This window comes from Barbatula barbatula (assembly GCF_947034865.1).
Source record: "Barbatula barbatula genome assembly, chromosome: 20".
Classification (NCBI taxonomy): domain Eukaryota; kingdom Metazoa; phylum Chordata; class Actinopteri; order Cypriniformes; family Nemacheilidae; genus Barbatula; species Barbatula barbatula.
In genome coordinates, this window is record NC_136783.1 from 6487508 (window position 1) to 6512050 (window position 24543).

Genomic DNA, 24543 nt, shown 5'->3' on the forward strand with positions numbered 1-24543 from the left:
AAAATATGGCACAGGAGAGTGTTTTACTTTTACGACCGTGTGGTCGGTAAACTGACACATTTTCGCAGCTCATTCTGGGAGATGGAAATGTTTTGAAACTGCAAACCTTCTGAGCGACTTGATTCACCCAGTGGGACGTGCAGTTGCTCAGATCCGGACCTTTCGGGTTCCAGGTCCCAGTGGACAGAACACACAGGTAGGAGGCAGTGCCTGTTCAGAAAAGTACATCATTATTAGCGGGGCTTGCTGAAGCAAGCCTTAAAATCTCATCGCTCATATTTGAGACATTTGAACAAATCCACATTCAATTGAAAAAACATAATTTAAATTCTGTTTGTAACGCATCCCTTGCTATTTTAAACTGGACGATTCGCAAGCAACTGGACTGAATTTACAGTAGCTTAGTTTATGATGAAACAGATGGAGAAGATTATCGAAATTTGCCAGGAAGTTTTACTTTTGATTGAATTATCTTAGATCTTGGCTTGGCTAGTAGAGCAAGAAGCTAGAAACCCCAATGTCATGGGTTTAAATCCCTGGGAACACACGTGCTGATAAAATGTATAGCTTGAGCGCACCCGCAAATCGCTTTGGATAAAATCTTCGAAACACACAAAATGGTGAACATGCTTGGCAAACGAATCTTACATCTAACAGTTACGCTAATGAACTAGATTACATTGAGGAAGAGTTGCTTATCGTCATTTTTATCAACAATCTTCACAGAGAATAGCTGTAAGTCTCTTTCCCCAAAAATAACAGACAGACTGATAATAAATCGAAGAGCGGTAAGTGGAAATCTGCTTTAACTGGTACGTATACCCACCTCGAGTTCCTTTGGGACAGGGCCGTTCCACCAGCATGCCTCTCTGCATCTGAGGCCACAGAATGTCCCTGAGCTCCACGCTCTCGCAGAAGCGCTCCGGAGGAGGAAAAGACTCCAGCGGGGGTGGTGTGGTGGTCTGGGGAGGTGCGGCTGGTGATTTGGGCGTCTTGTTAACAGCTTTGGTCCCTACAGTGGTAACCGTAGTCACCTGACCTCTCTGCTGAACGGCCGTCGTCGTAGTGGTTGTGGGTTTTAGTAACTTGGGTGTCGTGGATGCTTCTGAGATAGCTGGAGCTGGAAAATAAAATAGGAGTACATCAGGTAAAAGCGCAACGTTCTATTTTGGGTTTTGTTATTGCAAGTCCCTTTCTCATCTGAGATGCCTGAAGACAAATGCAATAAACTTTCTTTTTGTTCATCCAGAGATATAATTCTCACCACATAGTGCTTAATAAAATAAAATAATTACTAGCCTATAGAAAATATTTCGGCACACCTATAAGACCTTCAAGCTTTATATTATCTCTAAAGTTTATTCACTGACGGAGTTGCATGGTTGTGTTAACGTATACGGTCTCCCGCCCTCAGTTTCTCTGTCACTATATTTCATAATTTTAATATATAACTAATGTAACCGCCGCAGGCTGGAAATACAAAGGCCTATTTGTCGGGTACATGTATCAGCATACATCGAATAAAGTTTGCAGGTCACATTTTATGCGCATCCTATTTCTAAAATTGAATCATATTTACGTTGTTTAACATAGTTCAAAAGTTATGCGATGATTGGAACTGGGAACAGAATAATGTTTTTTTCGGCCCTGTTGACTTTCAAAAAACTTCATTATCATAAAAAACATCATCCCAAAATAAAAATGTGGTCATCATTTACTCGCCCTCATGTTGTTTTAAACATGTATATGAGAAGATATTTTGAGAAATGTTTTTGTTGTCCATATAATGGAAATCAATGGGGTTACCAACATTATTCAAAATAGCTTCTTTTACGTTCTGGGGATGAGACAAAGTCATACAGGTTGAAATTCCATTTAAATTAATTTCCTACGATGTCCCTCGATGTATAGTACATACATCATTTTTGGCCTGGATCAATAGTCTATTCAGACTTTAGTAGTGAAAATAATGGCAAAATTGGGAAACAAAAATGAAGTTAATGAAATGAAGTAAAATGTATTATTTTTAATTTGCTGTTGTGTAGAATGTCAAAGATATAAAACCTTTATAATGAATTTGCATATTTAAGAATTGAAATATGCTTATCCTGTATCCATACTGTATATATATCAAATATCTGGATAAAAGGCATTTGAAAAGTCTCAGCCTCAAGATACATCATAAAAAACTGTTCTCCTTAAAGAAAAGGAATTTGGTTTGTGTGCAACTCCAAACTCTTGCAGTTTTATGGCGTCAGATTTATATCACCAGGACTTGAATTGAACTAGTTATTACCAGAGGCCATACCGTTTAGTGTGGATTTCTTCATTTACAGAGTAAAACTCGACCCAGCTGACCTCGCACGGCCCGACACATCTGCGACTGAACCAGCAGCATGTTCGACAGTAAAGAAACCCCTCTGAACCGCACCTGCTGCTTTTATCGGCTAAGCAGAGTCAGTGACTGACAGCATGCATCGAAGAAAGCCATTGATGAAGCGGACCATAGAAGTGTGAGAGATCTGAGTGCAGTGTGTGTGTGTGTGAGACCGTCTCCATGTACCTCTGCGAGAGAAAGAGAGCGATCAAGTGAAAGCAAAAGCTTTCTTTCTGAGGTTAGACGTGACCTACTGTGAATTAGAGTCAACTGACCAGTCAGAGCTCGGCTTCAGAAGAAAACTGAGCAAAAACCAGTGCAGAGTTGTTACCTGCACACCTTGATCTTTACAGGTTTCACCCATGTGTGTGAGATTTGACATGGTTGGCGTGACTGCTGTGCTGGCGAACTCGGCTTTTAACTCCAGATTCTGACTGTTTGACATGATGGGTGTAAAACAAGTTTAAGCTTCAGCGTTCCTCGCAGCGAAGCTTGGTAAAGTCAAAGCGAACATGCAATTGATTTTTACTTTCGTTGGCCTTGTATTGTGGAGTAAAACATGCATGCATTCAAAAATTGGCCTACTGATCAATTTTATTTTATATTGCAGTTTACGTTAGTCAGTTATTTTAACATGGGTTGAAGTCAAATGACGTCTTCCACAAACCTGGACCACACAGCTTAACTTATAAATCAATATCATAAGCATGTATAAATGACTAAATGTAAATGTAAATATATATATATATATATAGCGAGAGAAAAGACAATTAACATTTTAAGGAAAGTTTTCCTGAATTTCATAGGTATATGTTTATGTAAAATTATCAATTTTGTTTAATTCTGCAAAAAAAATCAAAAACTTCAAATAAGGTCACGGCTGCATTTCCCGCTGCGCTAACAGTATGGTCATTTATATATAAGGTTCTCAAACTTTGGGTCATAAGGACCACTCAGCTGTTGCGGTGCATTAAAAACATTTAATCCAGCAACTAAAAATTAGACTTGTATAGTTCACGCGTTTATTGTGCTCGGACACTGTATGTGCAAGTGGCGCATTTACAGCGTGAGGCATGTAGCTTATGGCCGCGTTTATTAAAACATTGAAATATCATAAACTTTATTAATCACACTTACAATATCAAGGGGAATAATGTAAATAAGTATGCCATGATTGCGCAGCCTTAAAACAATGTATTTTGATTTAGCAATTAAACTTATTCATTCATGACAAGAAAAATAAAAAGTGAAGGGAGTGACTGTGTGTTTTTCCCTATTTTCTATTTCAAAAGTGTGCCATTCTTTATTTATATTATCATAATATATGTTACTATAGTGTCTTTATTTACTTAATAAAAGCCAAGGACGTGGAACATATAATCAACAGCTATAGCAGGAAAAACATAGAGCTGAATTTAGGGGCCGACCCGTTGAGTTTGTCTTAGACCAACAAGATCCAAAAGCTGCTGCATTTGCTGCCGTGGCAGGATATCTTTTCTATAATTATAATTGAAGCATAAATTGTAGCAAGATTTTCACAGATTAAATGCACTAAAATGCTCCGCGGATGGCGCCATCTTTGATTTAGATTTTGGTTTGACCAAACTCCATATCACAATCTTTCTCTTTAAATATACTCCAAATTCTTTGGGTTGCCAGCTGATGCATCTTATTTAGATAATATCATTAAAAAGCTGGCGACCGTCAGCGTAAAGAAAATAATATTCTTTGCATGAAAACACGTATACTGGTGTATTTAATTTTATTTGTATAGACTGCGATGTAAAGAAGCAATGTTTTTTTTCACAGTGGCCACGAGCAGGGTGAACTCTTAACAGTGATAAGGTATAGATAAGAGTGCTACCGACCAACCTTCCCAACGTATGACTTGCAGACGGTATAATTAACTAAGAGCGTTCCAGGAAACGCATATTAACAATAAGGTACAGCATAAGCGATAACTTGAGAACGACGTAGCGATAAGACGGTTTCGGGTGACCCAGGTGACTTTTTGCAGAAAGTGAAAATAATCGAAAGGATGCTTCAGACTTCAAATACTACAAAGAAAACAAGTTCACATTAACTTTTAAGCAATACAAAAATGAATACATCTACATGTGCTGTCAGTCTTTCACAATACTGTTGGATATACACAATACTGACATTACGTCCCTCCTGAGGTTTGATTTTGTTGAAAGTCAACAAACACTGGACTGGAATGACCGCAATACATCTAGAAATGCTGAATACATGAACATTTGGAATGGTCTCTATTTTGCATAGCTGTATGTACCCATGTGATATACATCCTACAGTCTATGATATGAGTGCCAATGCACCATCATAATAATTTACAACTGTGGTACTGTCATGGCAAAATATGCAAGTGCTGTCTGGAAAAACACTGTGCTTTAGTGTTAGTAGACGTGTCCTTCATTTCTGAATATAGACTACAGGCGGTAAATGGACACTTCAGTCAGTCAGCAGTCTCATAGTTTCTAGGTGTATGTTATTATTTTACATAAAGCCTTCAATCAGATTTATGGGTATAGCTGTATTAATTTTTGCTTTGGTGTAACAAAGGCTGTTTCTCTTAAGCCCGACTCGCATTAAGCTCAAAGGAGCCTTCAGTGCGCGCTGTCAGAAAATGAGAAATATTATCTTTACGCCAAGGAACAATTTCAAACCAAATATTGTGGTGATAAACACACAAACATACTCGTGAGTCAGAATCACATACGCTTTTGTTTTTCTATCATTGTGGGAACTTTCCATTGACTTTCCATTGTATTGTTTTTCTTCGCTAATGGTCTGAGCTAATGTTCTTTGCCGTACCCGCTGCACAAACTTGCATTCTTACAGTTTCATTAAGCTATTTGGAAACCGTTGACTGGATCCTGCAATCTAGGTGGTAGGTAGAGGTGGGTGGGGTTGGAGGAAAGAGCCAATGTGAGTGAGACTGGCAAAGAAAAGCAGACAGAAAGAGATTTAGAGCGGCTGGCAAAGAAAGAACGTTTATCTAGCAGGCAGGAAACAGCCGTAGTGTAAAAATTATATTTCAAGAGCGGTCTTTAACAAAAATAGAGGCTGCTGAGAAAAATCTATCCATGTGGCTAAAATAAAGTCAAATCCATTAGCGGTCTAAAACAGTACTTTACAAAGCAAGAAGCCTCTGGATTTTTCTCTAAGCGTCAGCGGTGTAATGTCAGATGGCTAAACTGCCAATTATCACAACCAGTGTCAAAACTAATTCCATTAATGACAAGGAAAAATAAGATTAAGCAGCGAGCGGCTTAATGTGTTTTCCACTGCCATTCAGATGGCTGGAAAAATGCTGTCTGCTATTTTCCCATCAAAGATCCTGTATAAATATGCTACCTTTAATCGTTCTCTTTCATGAAATCCACAGTATGGTGCTATTTAGTATTTATATCTGATGATCTGTAATGCCTGAATAAATCAATCATGTAATATAAAAATACACAATTCTAAATGAGAGCTTTGTCGGGAGTGCGTTTTTTTATTCATGCCGTGTATATTGGTGAGTGTCCATATAGTGTAATATTTATGTCCTCTCTATGGTTGTATTTTTTCTATTGCACAACATCGCAGTCAGACGATTTACCAAATTGGCCAATTGAACATAATAACTGCGTTCACAGGTCTAAAACACAATTAAGGTATCATTTCTATAAAGGAATCAGCCAGTGTTAGTTCGGACCTACTGCAGTCATGAATGCAAATACATATGGTACTCTATATGATCCTTATAACAATCATGCACCGCTCATTGTGGTATCGTTGCGTTAGATATTAATAGTCTGCTTGTGTTACAGTAAAACATCCAGAATAACCATGTTCTGTACAGCAACATTATTGCTGTGGTTGGATAAAAGGTCCCTTTGGCTATTGATACACTACATTGATCTACTGTAGCGGGGGAGTGGAGTTTGACTGGCCGCAGATGACATACTGTACACTGCAGCACAATGTGTGTTGTTTGGGAAAGACGGCCTGTTTTTTGGGGCTAACAACAAAGAATTGTTATCAGCTTTAGCAGAATATCAAGAGTTTTAATCTGATTCTACATAATACATGCAAGAGTAAACCAATCTACACAAACATGTATTTACATGCACATTAAAGGGACAGTGAGGACGAATAAATAAAATCATTTATTCACCCTCATGTCACTTCAAACCTCCTATGACTTTCTTTCTTCGGCAGAACACAAAAACAGTCCTGTTTAGTGGCTTAAAATCAAAATGATATTTTGTTTAGGATTTGACATTTTATAAAAAAAACTAAAACATGGTTTTACTATAAATTTGAAAATAATAATACAAATAAATTCCAACATGGTAACCACATGGTTTAACCCTGGAACTTAAATTATTAGTATTAAAACCATTCTGCCAAAAAACATGGTTACTAAGCTTTAACTATAATAAAAACATGGCAAATGTTTGTAATGGATATTCCAAAGAGGATTTTATATTTGTCTTGTTTTTTCTAATGCATTTTGATAAATTATGACATACAAGTGTTCATTTTGGACACATTACAGTAAATGTGTCAATGTTACATTAAAACAAACAAACTGTGGTTGGTTGCCTCTCCGCTTCCTGTCTGAGTTTTAAAATGTTGAAAGGTCTGGAGAGACTTTTGTCGGGAAGAAAATTTCGGGAACAGGATTTTCTCAAACAATTAATCTTATAATCTCCCCCCTGAAGGGGCGGAGTTATCTTCTCTATCCTACCCTAAAGGTGAGGGTCTTATTTCCCCCTCCTATGTTTTATCCATCTCTAGTGGCGAGTTGCATCAGCATCTCAAAATCAAGGTAATGTCATGGCTATCGAGCTAAAGTGGAGCAAACATCAACTCTACAGAGAACTCCGGCGGCTGTAAGAGTAAGCTGATTATTGAGATGATGATGAGATAATCACCACATCTAAAATAGAGAAAACACATCAGTATCAAAATGACGGCAGATTAGATTCAAGTGGGGGGGGGGGGGCTGTGCCGTTCGGCTTCCGTGGCGCGGCAGCTAATGCTAGTGAAATTAGCATGTTTTTGTCCTTCATCAGTACTGATTGTACACCTAATTGCTTCCCTTAGCTCAGCTTAAGGAGAGGCTGTACATATATTGGCATATTCAATCAGCCTCATAGTACAAGAGTGGTAGCACTTTGAACATTTTCTTAATGAAACCCCCAAGAGGAATGTTCAATGAATTTCATATCTAAGTCCTAATACTTTGCATTTGAAGCGATATTGAGTTGATATTTCTCATTTAATTGCTTGCTTGTGCAGGGGTGAATTGGTACAGGTTTTGAATCCGAACCAGTAATCACTACGGGCGAAAGGAATGACTTAGGTGGTTTTGCTGTGATCTGAAAAGGAAGTCTTGGTGAATATAGTGGTTATGAATACCATACGCCGCCTCTGGATGGGTTATGGCTCTGTTTCAAAACCTATTGAGTTGAAGGTTGGCGGTTACCTTCAAAGACAGAATCGTAACTTTGAAATTCGTTTCATAGGCAGCAACACAGAGTGAAATGGGTCGATTTCTCAAAATAAGATAATGCTAATAAGCAGTAAACAATAGACTTTAATAAAGAGTAAAAACTGTATCATGCAAAATTTAGATTTCAACTTGTATGAATAGTTTTTGTGTTGACTGAAATGTAATGACATGAATTTATCAATGGTTTTCTTGTACTTGTAAGACATCTTGGAAGATTATAACATTTGTTTTATTACATTATTTATGTATTTATACATTATTTGATTAAATGACTATATTTGGAAAGAGAGGTGTCACAATAAACCGGTACTGACAATAACCGTGATTTTAACAGCTGCGCTTATTGATATTGTTAAAACTACACATATGACTTCACTGAATATTTGATAGAATAATTTTGTGATATAGTATCTGGATGACATTGCAACAAAGAATGTTGCCCCAATGGAAACAAACTCTCTCTCTGCTGCTCCACTAGGGGTGTCAAAATGCCGATGATCAATACTCGTTCGATACAACACATGATAATTTCGTAACTCATATGGCCATGAAAGAAAATGGTTACAAACGAACATTTGTGTAACACGCTTAAAACAAAATTAAACATGAATTTGACTGCTAGCATTATTTATTTTGAAAACCATATTAATACATTGAAACAATTCTTAAATGTCGCTATTGTGAATTATATTGGTACATGATACTTGTGTAGTGACATTGTGACAGGCTTAAATTAACTTTAGCATTATTAAATCATTTAAATGTAATAGATACAATTATTTTTGTGAAGGATTTTGGTCATGGTACTCATGTTATGAAAATATGATATTGTGACAGCCCGAGGTCAAAGAAAGATATATCCTTTAATGGGAGCATTTTTCTTAGCAAGGTAGATTTCTGCTGCTGAGACATTTAGAAAATACTTAAGCTCCACTAATCTGCGTAAAGTGTTTGACCTCTACACTTACACAAGTCTTACTGGAGTGAGTCTGAAGGCTGAGCTGGGATCATTGTGATTATATTTTTCAATGTAAAGATGATCTGACACAAAGTCTGGGCATCTCGTCCCTGCTCCTGACAGCTAAATTAAAAACAGTCAGCGCTGACGTGACCTTTGGGAGCGATCTGATCCTGCAGGAGCACCATCTCTCAGAACAGACACATTCGGAGGCCTGCAAGCAAACGCTTTTGCTGTTTGTTTAGAGGCGGTAAGGGAATGAGATCTTCCCTATCGGGGCGATCCACTGTTGCCGCAAGGCTGCCGACGTACCTGTTCAGACAGGTAACCCTCTACCAATGAGAATAGCGGTTTACCTCTCCGAGGGCCGGTCTACACACTAGGGAAGGGTGGCTTTGCCTTTTGAAACCCCCGCGGGACACGTCTCTTATTATATGCTAACACTGCTATGATGTTGTTTACTGCTGAGACCCACCACTTCACTCCGAGATGTCGCTTTGACTCTAGAAAGGTTTCCGGAATACATCAAACACATATTAAATCTGAAATTAAAACCCAGTCAGCTGTGACATTTGACACACAGACTCGGGAGCCGAAGGAATAGCAACTCCAGCGGCTGAAATCGCAAGACCGCTTACACAGATATCCACAGGGACCAGTGGTGTAGTCTACGTGATACGCAGGTATACGCCGTATTCCCAATAGAAAACATCAAGAATTTCAGTATAACCACTTGAAAACGCATGAGTATACATAACAATATCGTTTTGTGTCAGAAAAGTGCGACGGGCAGACTTTTGGACAATTGGTGCAAACAGGAGATATGAAACAAAAAGAGATCATGAAAGGCAAGCATTTCAACTATTTGTTAGCCTGCCCCTGAAGCTACTGCCGCTTCGGTTGACGCTATACACGGGGTCCCCATTCGTTGCGATAACTTCTCGGAATCACAACCGCGTTTCTCTGTTCGGCAGTGTATTATACTTTCTGCTGAAAATTCACTCCCACTTTTAAAACCACGGCGTATTCTTTAATAAAATGAGCATGTTTGTTATCATTAGCATACCCGTAAGGGGATTGTTGGTTAACTATTACTGCTAATAGTTAACTATCAATGTTAATAATAGGCCTTATTGACTCATTGTGTGACCTAGTGTTATTAAGTTATTAGTTTAGTGACGAGCACCAGAGTTTGATTTTAATCATTTATTTCAATATGAATTACTGTAAATCTTCGCCATTGCCAGTCAGTCAAAATCAAACAAAATCTAAAGATTATACTTTCTAAGGATAATCTTTATTTTGTTAGTTGCCCTGCTGAAAAGAAATTATAGAACCCTGCCCAAAAAAAACAGATGCCGATGGGAATCAATAGAAGACATTTTATTTAAACTTTGTAATAGAAAATAAATGTGGTTCATAATGGTATTTTAATGGAAACCACTAGATTTTATTTTTTAGCAGGGTGGGTTTATGTAGAAATAGTAATCTATGTCACAAAATAAATGACTTTATAGCTGGGTTTCACATGGATCACAAATGTGCATTGAAAGTTTGCCAGCTGACAAAACCTGTGCTTTAGTGATTGTATACGAATGCCATCTAAGGCTAAATGTAACTCTTAACTGGCTGAGTTAGGCAGTGATTAACAAAACCAGCAAGTCCCTCAGCTGTCACTGGCTATTGAAATATTGCTTGCAATAAATCTTTCAGAATGTTCTTGATTACATATAGAGGCATACTCTATGCATTTGTGAGTGTGGTGGTGTTCATGGGCTGTCGATCTGGGACAGGTGAGTAGGCTGGCTGGAAAAATCTGAGTACTTACTACAGAAAACTAGACTACACCACTTACAGGGACTGTGTATAAGGATGAGAAACAGGACTTACCGTGAGCTGGATCGGGAGGTCCGAACACCAGATTGTAGCGCAGGATGTAGAAGTTATTCCACACGTACAGCTGGTTGTCTCGAGGGTTGTATTCCACAGCGGCGATGTACTGGTACTGGTTGGGGAAGTGGATGTCCACATACTCGCCTCGGTTCTGTTTGGTGTTGTACATGTAGTCGATTAAGCTCTTGCTGACCTCGCTTTCATTGTCTTCGTAGGTGGACCGCACCACGTATAGCACGCCGCAGATCATGAATGCGTTGGAGGCCGACCGCTTGTCATAGGTGGTCTCCCAGGTGGCTTCGAAGCGAAGGGTGTAGGGGTTGAGTTGACTGATGACCATCATGCCATTGTTCTGCTCAGTGGCGTAGATCACCCAAAGGCCGTTCTCATCCACGGCCAGGTCGATGTCCGTTTTCCCTCCCCACTTGTACGGCGAGGTGTCGTGATAATTGGCGTTATTGATAATGGCCTCCCCGCTTTTAATTCTAGTCCGCAGGTCAAATTTGACAATGTTACGTGTCCTCTCCTTGTTGAAAAACACCGCCCCGTCGTAAACCACAAATCCTGTGCCGTCAACCCGATGAGGGAGTTTGTAGGTCGTGGTCTGCCGAGAGTTTTGAAAGTCGTCGAGCGAATTGTATTCGATAAGCGTATCTGTTCTGTAAGGGGTCCAGGGCATAAAATAAACCTTGTCTCCCGCCTGCAGGGGGTCTTTGCACCACGACCCCGCTTGCTGCTCCGCCTCATACAGAAACGACGGATCTCCCACGGCTTTCAGAGTTCCGGGACAAACAAATACTAGTGGTGGGAAGAACAGAGCAGAGAACAGTCAAACATAAGCGAACTAAGCTCACGGCAGATGAAAGCAGAGGGCAAAGTGCCCGTCTGGCTCTACATCGCTCTGCTAACTGGGTAGTTGGTGAAGACAGAAACACACACTAAGAAATCTAACAGCTACCCACATTCACAAGCAGTAAAGGGTGTGAAGAATCTGGATCTGAAAGTTATTCAAGCTTAAACGGAAGCAAAAAACAGTTTTATGTGTCCGTAAGCAAACAGTTTCGGCTCACTGCCGCTTGGACATACTGAAGGGAGTGATGGAGAAATTAAACCACAACCAAACACAAAGGAATAAAGGTAAGAAAACGACAAATCTGCCCTGCAAATAAAAGCAGACGACTAAATAAGGCTTGAGAAAGACGCAGAGGAAAGCAGCATACAGGCAGTCTGTGTCCTTTTTCCATTGTGTGTTTTTTACGCTTTACCTGAGAGAGTCTTTCCTACGGGCCTAGTGTCACAATCATGTCAAAGCATAAAGTGTTTCCTTTCTTCTTACAAAGACATGATAATCCAAATGTAGAGAGGGTAAAGTGAGACAGCGCGAGAAAGAGAAAGGCAGACAATGAGAGAGCGAGATAAAGTAGAGGCAGTGTAAATCTAGTTAATCTAGAGGAAACCTGTTACCAGAGCATGCTGGGTGGGGAGAGGGGGCGAGGGGGGAAACAGGCAATAAAAGAGTGTGGAGGACAGGTAAAGGAGAGGGGAACGGGGCATTCGTACCCTCTGCATAATCACTAATATTTAAAGGGATAGTTCACACACAAATAACAATTGTCATCATTCACTCATCCTCGTGTCATTGCAAACTCCTTCTTACTTTCTTTCTTCAGTAAAACATAAAGGTATCACAGTTTTTACACAAATACGATGAATGGAGATTAAGGGGCGATTCACATTAGGGAGCGACATGTAGTGCAAATAGCGAGCGACATGGTCGTGAAACACATACGGTGCAGCGCAAACACTTTTCTAGGCGTGTCGGCGCATCGAGATGGAAATAGTTCGACTTTTCAGAGTGCCAGTCATTTGACTAGAGAGAGTGGCACGACTCGTGGTTTCAGACGCGAAATTTGAATCGCCCCTAAGGCTTTCATGTCTTAGGGAATGATTACACAACAACTTTTTTTTACTGTAAACAGTAAACATTTTATGCAGTTTGACAGTTTACACAGCAGATTTTAGGGGCCTGAAAACACAAACAATTGAAAACAATTGATTTACATACTGTTATTTGTTTTCTGTGTAAAGCGATTACATTACACGCATGCATACGCACAAGTCTATACACTGTAATAAATAACAACAAATTGGTCATTTTTTGGTGTCTGTTTCGGACGCAGATTTTAAAAGTCTAGAGTTTGAAAATTGCAACCAATCTCACAGTCCACATCCCTCCCTCTCAAATCACGACGGTGGCCACCACAGCACAAAAAGATGTCGTCGGCTGAGACAGCGCGTGTCTTCTCATGTTTTTGACGCAGGGAAGAGATCATGCTGGCATTAGAAAAACAATTACATAAAATATAAAAAGGATAAAAGTCATGACCTGCATTAATATATATTTAAGGATATTTAAAAGCACTTTTTGGTTACACCTGTGTGCATAGTGTTTCTTTACAAAGTGACATTGCAAACTACTGGTCTGGCATGCTTGCTTCAACGTTCATAGTTTTAATGTTCTCTGTAAACAGAGATTACTTTGACAATGCTATATGTGAAACATTTTTCTGTGTTTTACTGCATTGTTTTGTCAAGTTTGATTAAAAGAGTGATTATAGTTTTGTTTTTCGTTTTATTTAGTATTCTTAATATTTTAAATGAATTCATTATTTTGGCTTTTTTGTTATATGCTTTTGTCATCTTATTATTTATTTGTTTATTTTATGCCGCTATATATGATACACTTATTTTTATTTTGTTAAAGTGACTTATTTGATTTGATTTCAATAAACACAAATGTTTTCAAAGTTTTAATTTTATTGAACTAAAATAACCTTGCTTTAGAAGAACACAAGTGTTAGATCATTCATGAGAGAATTAGTTTTAAATTTTAATCTATTCAATAAATAACTTGACTAGGTTCTTATTCTTGCTTATCGGAAAGAATGTTATCAGTAAAAAATAATGTTAATGTGTTTTACAAACCAAGTATCATTTGGTTTCAGCGAACACAGTTTGTGTAGTAAGAACTACTTTTACTTGATGCTTATATGGTCTCTTTTTAAAAACGTTGAAGCATTAATAACTGCTGTTTGAATAACATTCTCAGTTGTGTCCCACAGAAGAAATTAAGTTATACAGAATTGAAAAGACACAAGGATGAGTAAACAACACCATCATTTCAGTGTTTTTGTACAGTGTCCCTTTTGTGTATGCTTCATTATGTTCTTTCAAGCTTCCCTCCAATGGCTGCTCGTGCACTAAAATACAAGACTCTTTCTGCTACTGCCTGCTTTCAGAACAGCAAGAGTGGGCACAGGAAGGTTTTACATCCACAAAAAATATATATTACAGAAAGAAAAATAAGGAGCTGATTGTGTCAGTGATTTACCTTTTTGCTCCACTTCTATTTTAAGCGTTGGAAGAGAGAATAAAGGAGTGCAGGGGGAAAAAGAGATTAAAATGAATTAACCATCATGTCCATGATCACATGCAGTTAACATGTCATGAGGTTACGGGCATTATGCACAGAGCTACAGCTGTCAGAGGAGGAAGAAAACGCAGTTAGACACCTTCAACACATGAAAGAGAGACAGGTTAAAGGGTCTTCCGTCACGCTACAAAAGGACAGCGTATGTGGCATTGAAGACGAATCAATCTGCCGTTATCGAGGATAAGCTGGGGGGGAGACGCAAGTGCAGCATCCTAGATAGAGCCGTATAGATTTTCATAAGAACTCGGGGACATCGACCAGAGAAATCTGAATTCCAGGTGGACAGATGGTAAGTCGGCGCTGGAGGGAAACTCAAAACCAGGAAAATAAAACTGTTCCTCTAGTCTACGGATCTTCTCCGAGCATCCGATTCCTGTTGTCCCTTCTGGGCTTCGTGCGAATACTTAAATAGTCTGGACTGCAGCGTGCAGTTTCAATTTCCAATTCATAACGTTTGACAAAAATAATAGAACAGGCCTGTGTTTTCTTTTCATTTCATCAGTTGCAGCAAGGAAATCATGTCATTTCTAGGGTTTCTGGAAGCCGAAGTGGGTCTTATTCGGTCACCATTTTTTCAACATAAAAGACGATAAAAGGAATTTCATAAACAAATACTTAATGTTATGTTTCATCAAAGAGATCAGTATTGCGCACATGGTATCGTGTTTATCATGTCGCCCATCTGTCGCCCTGTACTCTTGATTTCAGTTTTGGTTATTAAAGACCAATCGGCCGATCGTGTATGTATACTTTAGCTATTGTTTTTTCTTTGGGTTGTCTACAAAAAGTCTCATTAATATCCGTAGGGACCAATACACTGTCCTTATACATCACTCCACAGTACCAACAGCAACATAAAGAACAACAGACGAACATACAGACAGACTGTCGGCAGTCGTCATATCACATATCTCATGAAGGGCTTTTTTCTGACATTCAACATTTAGCAAGCAAACTATAGCTTCTTTCCTTGGAGGATCGATCTACTAACAGCGTTTTAAGCATTGTCTGTCACTGTTCTGTAGTGCTCTGTTTAGCATATGGGTGGATCAAGAACATACTTGGGTCATAATTTATCCCAAAATCTATTGTTCTATACAACAGGAATTTCATTAGGAGCTTTATTGGACACGAGTTCATTTTTTATGACATTAGGCAGCACCCCACCGCCTTTACAAAATACTGTAAAGTATTCATTTATTAACAGATGGCAAACTATTCAATATTTATAAAAAATACATTATTTCAAATTACAATATTGTGTTATGAAAAGATGCCTCTAAAATAATATAACATCTGGACACATTATGGTAATAAAATATTGGGGTGTTTAATAGTCCTATAACCCAAATTCGTCCAAGATCAAGCATTTATTGTATTCTCTTGATCCAGTGGTGTTATTGATCCAGTATTAACCCAGACATGTTTTTATGAGATTCACCCATATACAGTAGATACATAACGAAAGAAATGGTGCAAGTGTGCGTACAGCATTGCATTAGTTTGCACCAACGGACCAAAAAGATCTGAATTCAGGTTGACTGTAGAACAAAGAGCGGCTATAAAAGCTAACAAAAGAATGTTTAAAATGTATGTGAATTGTTTTATAACATATAAATATGAGAAAAGCACTCGTGTCTATATAGATACTTATAATAAGATTGCATCTATACTTGTATTGGTATTAGTGAGGTAGATAAAAGAAAGATGCCATTTTGGTGACATCCGTCCATGAGGAAAATCTCGACAACGATCTGCCCGAATCTCTGGCTGAGTATTCAGTACAGTTAATACCGCGGTAAATCCGGTTGTCTGACATGCCGTCGGCCAAAGAACATCGAGCACATTCCACTGTTGCCACCAAACAAGAGCAAAATAAGAAAATAACTTCAAGCTTCAAATGTCGCCAAGTTAAAAAAGCACCAGCCCGAGGGTCACAAGAAAAGGGTCCGCAGTCCTGGAGAATCAAAGTGTGATTAGTAAATATGACTGTTACCATCCCGTCTGGAAATGCCTGGAGGAGGTAATGTTAAGGCATTAAGACATTAAGACAAAAAACAATAACAGCAGCAAGTCGTTCGGCGACGGTGCTCGGATCCGAAGAGAAGAGGTGATTAAAATTGCAGTGGGAAAGCTGAAAATCACACAACCTTATAAATCTATAGCTGTCTTCATGGTTTCTTCTGGGATTTTAACTTCAATAACCAATAGATGCAAACTTAAATTAAACTAATATAAAACATCAAGCTCCGGCAGGCCTTGGTTCAGGGAGTCTTGGTGGGGAATGTTTGTCTGTACTTGAATCTCTGGAAACGTTCTCGGAGACGACGAGGCAATTCAATCAAAGAATAATATAACTATCTAATTGTTTAATGGTCCAAAACAATCCATACTCTTAATGTAATGGGAAATATGAGAATAGTAGGAGGCTGTTTGTTTGGAGTTTGTTTGGAGTTTTGTCATTTGTCTTTTCTGACAGTCACGTCGTAGGCTGGTTTCTTTCCGAGCCAACGCGAGGATCGAGCACTAAGGTGAAACTTCTCGTTGCTTATCAGTTGGCATGACGTTGGCGTAAATGTTTTCTGGCCAAATCATTTTTAAGAGCTTAAAGATACAGCGCTTACCATTTTTCTATACGATTACAACATACTCTCTTTGCCATTTACAAGAATGATCGATGGTGAATGTTGCTTTGTGTCGTGTGTATGACAGTCTGTTGCTGGTGGTCCACTACAGAGAAACATTCCCACTTTCCACAGGGAGAAAAACACTGGGGTTATATATTGAACTACTGTGATTTAGCTCTTAAAACGTAGTCAAAAACAACCAAGGAAACAAATGAACATTCTGTCCCCTGCGTAAGGTTTCTGCATGTGAATAAAAGACTGTGTGTATCATTATAATGAAGCATTACATCATCAAAAAAATGCGATTGCAAGGCAGCAAAATGTTGAGAAAAGTTTGAGGCAGGTTTAGAGTTCAGTCTTTGGTTGTGTGGAAATTAAAGAGGCACTTTGTCGTATCACTCAGCACGTGTCTTGCTTTTAAAGATTGTACAATTAGATGGATGAAAAGATCAAACACCGTTCAGCATGTGAAACAACACTCTCTAGAAAGATCAAATTACTATGGAAATATTATAATGATGTTGGTTCCATTGTGAATGGGGAGTTTTTCAAGGTTTAGTTTTAAAATGAATAGTATACAACACAAGACCGATGCCTGACATTTCCCATGAAGGTTTGAATGTAGTGCATTTTCAAAGATCAATTGCAGAATACGTGAAAATGAGAAGCATAAGGAAACCAATTTCAATTTACCCTCTTAAAAAAAGGTGCTTCAAATGAGTCTTCGTTGTCATAGAAGAACGTTTTGGTTCCATAAAGAACCTTTATCATCTGAAGAACCTTCCTGTTTCACAAAAGGTTCTTTGTGGTGAAAAAAGATTCTTCAGATGATAAAAAAGTAAGAAAGAGACTGATGGTTCTTTGTGGAACCAAACATGGTTCTTCTATGGCATCGCTGTGAAGCACTTTCAAGCACTTTTTTTTTAAGAGTGTAGCGCTGCCTTGCAAGCACTAACAATGATAATAATAATACAGTGGCTTTGAAAGTATTAAGACCCTTTACTGTATGCCTTCAGATTTACTGGTACTGAGAAGAAAAACACAGTAAATAAACAGAAAGTAACTCTAATGGGATGGTCAAGTGTCTCTGTAGGATGCTGTATCTGTCATGTGTCCTCTGGCAAACCAAAGCTGTCGAGGTCACGTCACATTTCTGTAACAGCAGCTTCTCTCTCACAGAGCTTTGACCGATGTGAGACCTTCTAGCACGGTCACTTGGTTTCTGAAGACAGCTGCTGTAGATTGATTTACAGCTTTATTGCTGTTCCACTTCTTAACTATTGATTTGACTGTACTCAATGGATATTCAATGACTTGGAAATCTTCTTGTATCCATAACATGCCCTATGCTTCAGACTTTTCATCACAGTCTAAGCTCAATACTGACTCACCAGAATTTAGACGATTTGTATGAGAATCAATTAAAACCCCTCGACTACAAACAAATGATTTACATTTGCATTTATGGATCTTTTGTCCAAAGTGACATACATTTTTATCAGTCCATGTGCTCCATGGGATTCCAACTCGTGACCTTTTTATTGCTAGCACAATGCTTTACAAGTCGAGAGAAGTAAAGACATCTTTTCTTGAATCTTTTTTGTTGGCAAAAAAGATGAATTACATCCCCAGTAATTCTATACCATAAAAAAGGGTCAATAACTTTATATTGCCAATGTATTATTATCAAGGACAAAATCTAGATTCAGAGAAAAATACATTGTTTTTCATAAATATGAGAATGGATTAAAAATGGTTTATACTTACTGTAGGGAACACATTCATACTGGACTTCAAGGTACTTATACGTTCCTGGGCAGGGGTCAGGAAAGACATCTGGTCCAGTGATGACGATGCACTGCGTTCTGTTGTTACACCTGCACACACACACAGAGAGAGAGAGAGAGAGAGAGAGAGAGAGAGAGAGAGAGAGAGAGAGAGAGAGAGAGAGAGAGAGAGAGAGAGAGAATAAGATTGTGTGAGTGAAACACAAAGAATAAATTCATTTTAAAAGGAATTCTATGGTTCAAAACAAGTTCAATAGAAAGCATTTATGGCCAAATGATGTTAACTGTTATTTTATACAAAAAAATCTTGATTGTTAAAATGATTGTTCACTTGTTGAGTAAAAATGGGTTTTTTCTCACTGTAAATTTTGTAAAAACAAAATCTGTGTCCAAATTTGGAAAATATGTCATTTGTCTTTAAATAATTTGCATTTCTTTTCCTCTTATGGTTACATAAAGATTTAAACATAATGTATACTACATTTAAATCAATTTCTTATCCTCTCTGTGCAAAGTTATAATCTTAATCTTTTCATTTTGTTATGAAACAAATATGTCTGTAAAACAATGCTTACAAGCATCAAACTCAACATATGTGGATTACTTGTATACATAACTAGGCATTCTTTGATCTACAAAAAGACAACTTTGCATACAGAATAATAAAATAACCGTTTTATTGAATAATTAAAAAAGTACTATAACCAAAAAGTCCTTCTTTGTGCACCACAAATACCATCGATAAAGCTTGTTTCAAAGCCAGAACATTGTTTAACCAGTCAGATGTTATCCATCTGCCCAAAAGTGACCGGACCATCTCAGACGTACAGAGAGCTGACGGATGAACCAGCGGCAGCCCAAAGCACAAACCACATGAAAGAGGCTGAGAATTAGCAGAGCGAATTGATGCCAGAGTGGCCCTTTTCAACTCAACGACAAAGATAAACAACCTCATCTATGAACATTCATACCTGCCAGAACATGAGTTATACATCTCTATGAATCCCCCCCGGGGCCGGGCTCATTGTGCCAATGATGGATTCACTTTCCCTGTATCGCCATTTCACTGACTGAACTAAACGTCTCTCCACTGCCTGTTTAACAGGAAGTCATGCAGAAGGCGGTTTATGTGGGCCCGAGGAACTAAAATTAAGCACATCAATAAAAGATAAAGCACAGAAAGGATATTTATAGGATATATAGTATACAGAGGGAGGAGTTGGAAAGGTATAGAAGCGATGCTGGCCATCAATCTGTCTCTGTGTCATCCGCCGTCTAAACCTGTTAAGTTCACTGGACGCACACGGTCGGCCGATCTCTCTCTTTAAAATAAAGGGTTTCAACCTGAACCAAGGATTTCACAAAAAAAAAGATCTGATGTCCCTGGAGATTTTGTTTTTTTGGGGGTGGGCGTTTAATTCTTTTAGTTGCTTAGAAAATGATGTATGGTTTACAAACAGAGATCAATCTTGATAAAACTTGACCTAAAGATCTTCTAGACTAATGTCATAACAGGAATTTTATGTAATCATATTTAAACAATCATAATAGTCTTCTCAAACCTGGTACTGTCATAAACTTGATAAGTTAAGGAACTACGAAAAAACATCTCTTTAAAATGCAGTAAAATGAAAAATTTGTTATGGTATCGGTGCATCCCAACTTTTTGCCAAATACCAAGACTGGTATTGATATCGGGCCCGATACTAAGCTAATCTACTTGTACACTTACAAAAGGCACCGATACCAAAAGCCGATACGTCATGTGACGTAACTGGCAGAACTGACTGAAATGTATGCTCTGAAAGTTTGTGACAGGTACAGGTATCGGCCTTGGCGAGTACCAGAAGAAATGTCCATTCTTGTACTTGGTCTTTAAAAAATGGTCTTGGTGCATCCCAACAAAAGAGCAACAGGATTTCAGGGAATATGGATAGATTGCAAACATCGAATAAAATTTTAGCAGTTATTATTTCCTTATAAATAATAGTCTATATATAGACTAAAGACGTGTGTTCTCAACCCAATAACCCGCAACACCCTGCCATCACAAAGAAAGCTTTTGCACAGGCAAGCAGAACTCTTTTTTCATGAAAATGGAAAACTCTACCTTTTAGGACTCTTCTCTTATGTGCGGCTTGTCAGAGACAATTTCCATTCACACCGTTAATCATATGCAAAGATCTACATCAGGAAATCTGCGTTGTCTTGCAGTTTCTGAGAATCCAGTATCAGTTAACCATCTCAACCGAGAGGAAGGGATGTGCAAACAGCATGGAAGGTGTTGGGTTCGAGATTTTAAAGCTTGTGCAGGGACTGAATCAGCCTGCTGGCGTTTTTCCGCCCTGGCTTTAGGGCAGTGCCTCTCTCTGCACTTATTTCGCTTTACCTCAGCATGTAAATATGACAAATTCATTTGTCTTGCATTCTATCTGCTAATACACGAACAGAGATTCGCTTTTATTTTTTGGGGAATGTGGCGCACGAAACAGAGCGCAGCTGTGAATTCCCACTGGACATGTTTGAAGACACAGGCTTTGGTGAAAAAACCTGTCCCTCACGTGGGACTTTCTTTATTAACGATCTCGTGTATGTGATAATAACAGATGAGAATATCAGCATGTTTACCCATAGAAATGAATAATGGATCTAAAATTATAACACACAGCCAAAGCCGGAGCCGTAATGTGGCGATTGGCTGTTTGGTAATTTGTAGTTGTATAATAGTGATTCATATTTCATTCAGTCGCACTGTGCTGTTCATTTACATAATGTGCCATGTGAATAAATTATGACCACAAATTACCTTAAAAGAAAGGGAAAAATTAACAAATAACCTGTAGAGTGAAAATAATGTCACGGGAGACTAATAACGCTTTCTTGTTTCAAAAATGCTCCAGAAACCAGCTGATCAAATCATTCATATTTCTGACCGTGATTATGATTTTATTGAAAAATTGATATTAATATTAAACTGCTTCAGCTGGCTCATCTTCAGCTTTAAAGAGTTACAAATGAATACGTTGCATGTGCGATCCGTCTGTAGAAATAGTTCGATGTTTTGTTATGTACTGCATCGACACTCAAAACGAATCATTAATGCTCCAAATGCTTAGGGCCACTGTATGCAAAATTCTCGTCCTCATAATGTTCCTGTTAGCCGAAAGTTGGTGTTTGCTCTTCACACCGCGTTCACACATGAAGTGCTTTCACAGGATGCCCCTCATTAGACCGACGGCTCGCTCACAAACGCTGCACACTCACTGAACTCAGGCTCTCTGGATACGACAACATTTACAGCACAAATCTCACTCATTAAATGAAAACAATAGTGCGGGAAGATGGAGAGAGGTGATCTGCTCCTCACCGATAGGCAAGATGGCGTATCGATGAGAGATGATTAAAAATGCCAGCAGGAACACACAATTCACAAATGAGACCAATACGATGTCTTAGTGATTTCTCCGCGACGGAACTGAGATTAAATGGAGGGGCGATGGCGTGACTATTATATTATATTTTATCTCCTGAGAAAAAGAGTTATGTTATAGTGCAAGCGTACAAATGTACAAAGATGTGAAAGAAGTTATTCCTCCAAAGGCCAATTGATCTGAGATATTCTTTCCGCAAACATTGTACAACTCTGTACTCTTACTGCACGTCAATCACTTTCACATATTGGACTTTAGTAGAAATATTTTAAACAGTGTTAAGACGGTAATGAAACATAAATGATAAGGAAGAGAACATAAACGATTGGAAGTATAATGGACCAACATAATGGATAAAAGACACGGACAATGTAGATAGATTAAAGAAACTTTTTAGACATTTCGGTCAAAATTGTATTAAAGCATTTATAAAAGTGGTTTAATGTACTTTTAATGCACCTTATAATGTTAGATTTTATTTTTACATTTAATGTACAATATGTCAATTTTTGTCGTAACTTGAGTTTGAGGAAATGTTAAATGTATCTAAAGATATTTGACTCAATTTTATATTAAAATGTTTTACTCTTGTTATCTTTCATCTGGTTATTATTTATGATCTCAAAGAGCAAGCTTTAAAACGGGTGAACCCTTTAACGTTTGTGTGATCACATTATGTATGTAAATTTCGGAAATTGCAGATCAAGACAAAAAATCATCTAAGAATGAAAACTGCTTGGCTTTGATGGTTCAATTAATAATATAGTCAAATAATTTATCTATAAAAACATCACATGAAGTAAAACAAAGGGACATATATCATAAAGCGCTTCTAAGACGTTACAATGCCTGCTTTTTGTATTTAAAAAAACATCTAAGTTGCCAAAGAAGAAACATTTGATAAGTGAAAAGTAATGGTATGGAGGTTGTAAGGGAGTCCTCGGCAGACGCAGTCAAAACAAGCAATTGTTGTCTGGATTTTCAGTTTAAGAAGAAACGGATTAGCTTTGATCGCTCATTGCTGTCATATGCTCTGGGTAATTCCATTAAACAGAGCCGAGTTGATCACATTGAAAAGGGCAGAGCTCCACTGAACCAGCCGCTCATCCAGTCATCCAAAACAAAGATACATTCACATCGAACCGTTATTGGAAAGCAAGACCTTACAGCTGAACATTGGCACTCCTCGTACGAGAGCAAACACCATCTTCAATGTCTGCTCTGAATGAAGCCATATTTCCTCGATCCGCTCCAGAAGCCAGCAACCCAAACCTCACATATCTAATTAAATCAGCCATCATGGGCATTATTTAATACTTTATTACCAGGCCAGCAAAATTCCCCCAGCACTGAATTCTTAAACAGGTGTAGCTGTTGTTTCTGGAAGCCCGTATTTATGGTGACTTATGAAAGCTTAATCTGCAACGCTTGAAGTATTCGCTAATACCATATGTACAGTGAGAGCGGCGGACGCGGTGTGTGTGCTCACGCCGGTCTACTGAGAGCCATGCGGACGCCTCTGTCACGGATATTAATGGTGTGAATACAGAACAAATTTCCCCCATACAGCTCTGCGGCCGTTCCCACGTGTTCCCTGAATCAGGGTACTTAGCAGAGCAAGGACGGCGGGAGAGGGAGAGTTACTGCAATGAAACTTTTCTTTGATTCGTTTCAGATCTGTTGCTAAGGGACGGGTTCAAGAACATCGAAAGCTGTGCTCAATATGGTTATTAGCTGAAAGAACTGTGAACTGAGGTAGTTCACCCAAACATAACCATAATTCCGTCATGTAAACACAAATGAAGATATTTTGAGAAATGTCTCAGGGGTTTTGTGTCTACACTCAATGAAGGTCAATGTGGTTTGGTTATTAACGTTCTTTTGTGTTCTCCAGAAGAAAGAAAGTCATACAGGTTTGTAAGGGTTTGGTTCCAAAAAGAGAGAACTCAGTTTTTCAAAAATCTTAGTTTTATTGTGTTAGTTGTATTCTTGTTTTGTTTTTATGGCTTGAATCAAATCAAACCAACTGCAGTTTGATTGAAATTAATCGGAATGCACAATGAAAAAATCCTGAACCAAACTCTTCAAATGATGAAAGAATTGTCATTTCTGGATGATCTACCCCTTGAGTATCCCTTGCCCATTGCACATTTACGTCCGAAAATTCCACACGTTAAAAAATAAATATGACCTCACGTTGTGTCAATTACATTGACACACACCGCCTCCAATATTTTCGTCCGTCACAAAATAATTCGGATTGGGTTTGATTTTCTGCGTTTTCGCATTCGTAGCAAGCATTTTGAGAGGCCTTTTTTAAAAGTTCAAAGACACCGTGCAAATGAGTGGCAAGTACGAAAAACGCATGCGAAGATTTCGGACTGTATGTGAAAAGACCTTAAGAGATGCGATTCTGACCTATGATAGACTTTGAAGGTTGTGTGGGTGAT

General features: G+C 38.4%; 1 protein-coding gene across 1 annotated transcript in view; it reads right to left on the reverse strand.

Moving 5' to 3' along the window:
* The window catches only part of adgrl2a (adhesion G protein-coupled receptor L2a), a 77308-nt gene that overhangs the window by 31166 nt on the left and 21599 nt on the right, over window positions 1–24543 (reverse strand). The window contains exons 3-6 of the mRNA XM_079483455.1: window positions 18643–18752; window positions 10753–11553; window positions 827–1120; window positions 107–210 (exon numbers count right to left, since the gene is read on the reverse strand). Coding sequence (XP_079339581.1) covers window positions 107–210; window positions 827–1120; window positions 10753–11553; window positions 18643–18752 — 1309 coding nt within the window. The remainder of the gene's footprint in view (window positions 1–106; window positions 211–826; window positions 1121–10752; window positions 11554–18642; window positions 18753–24543) is intronic.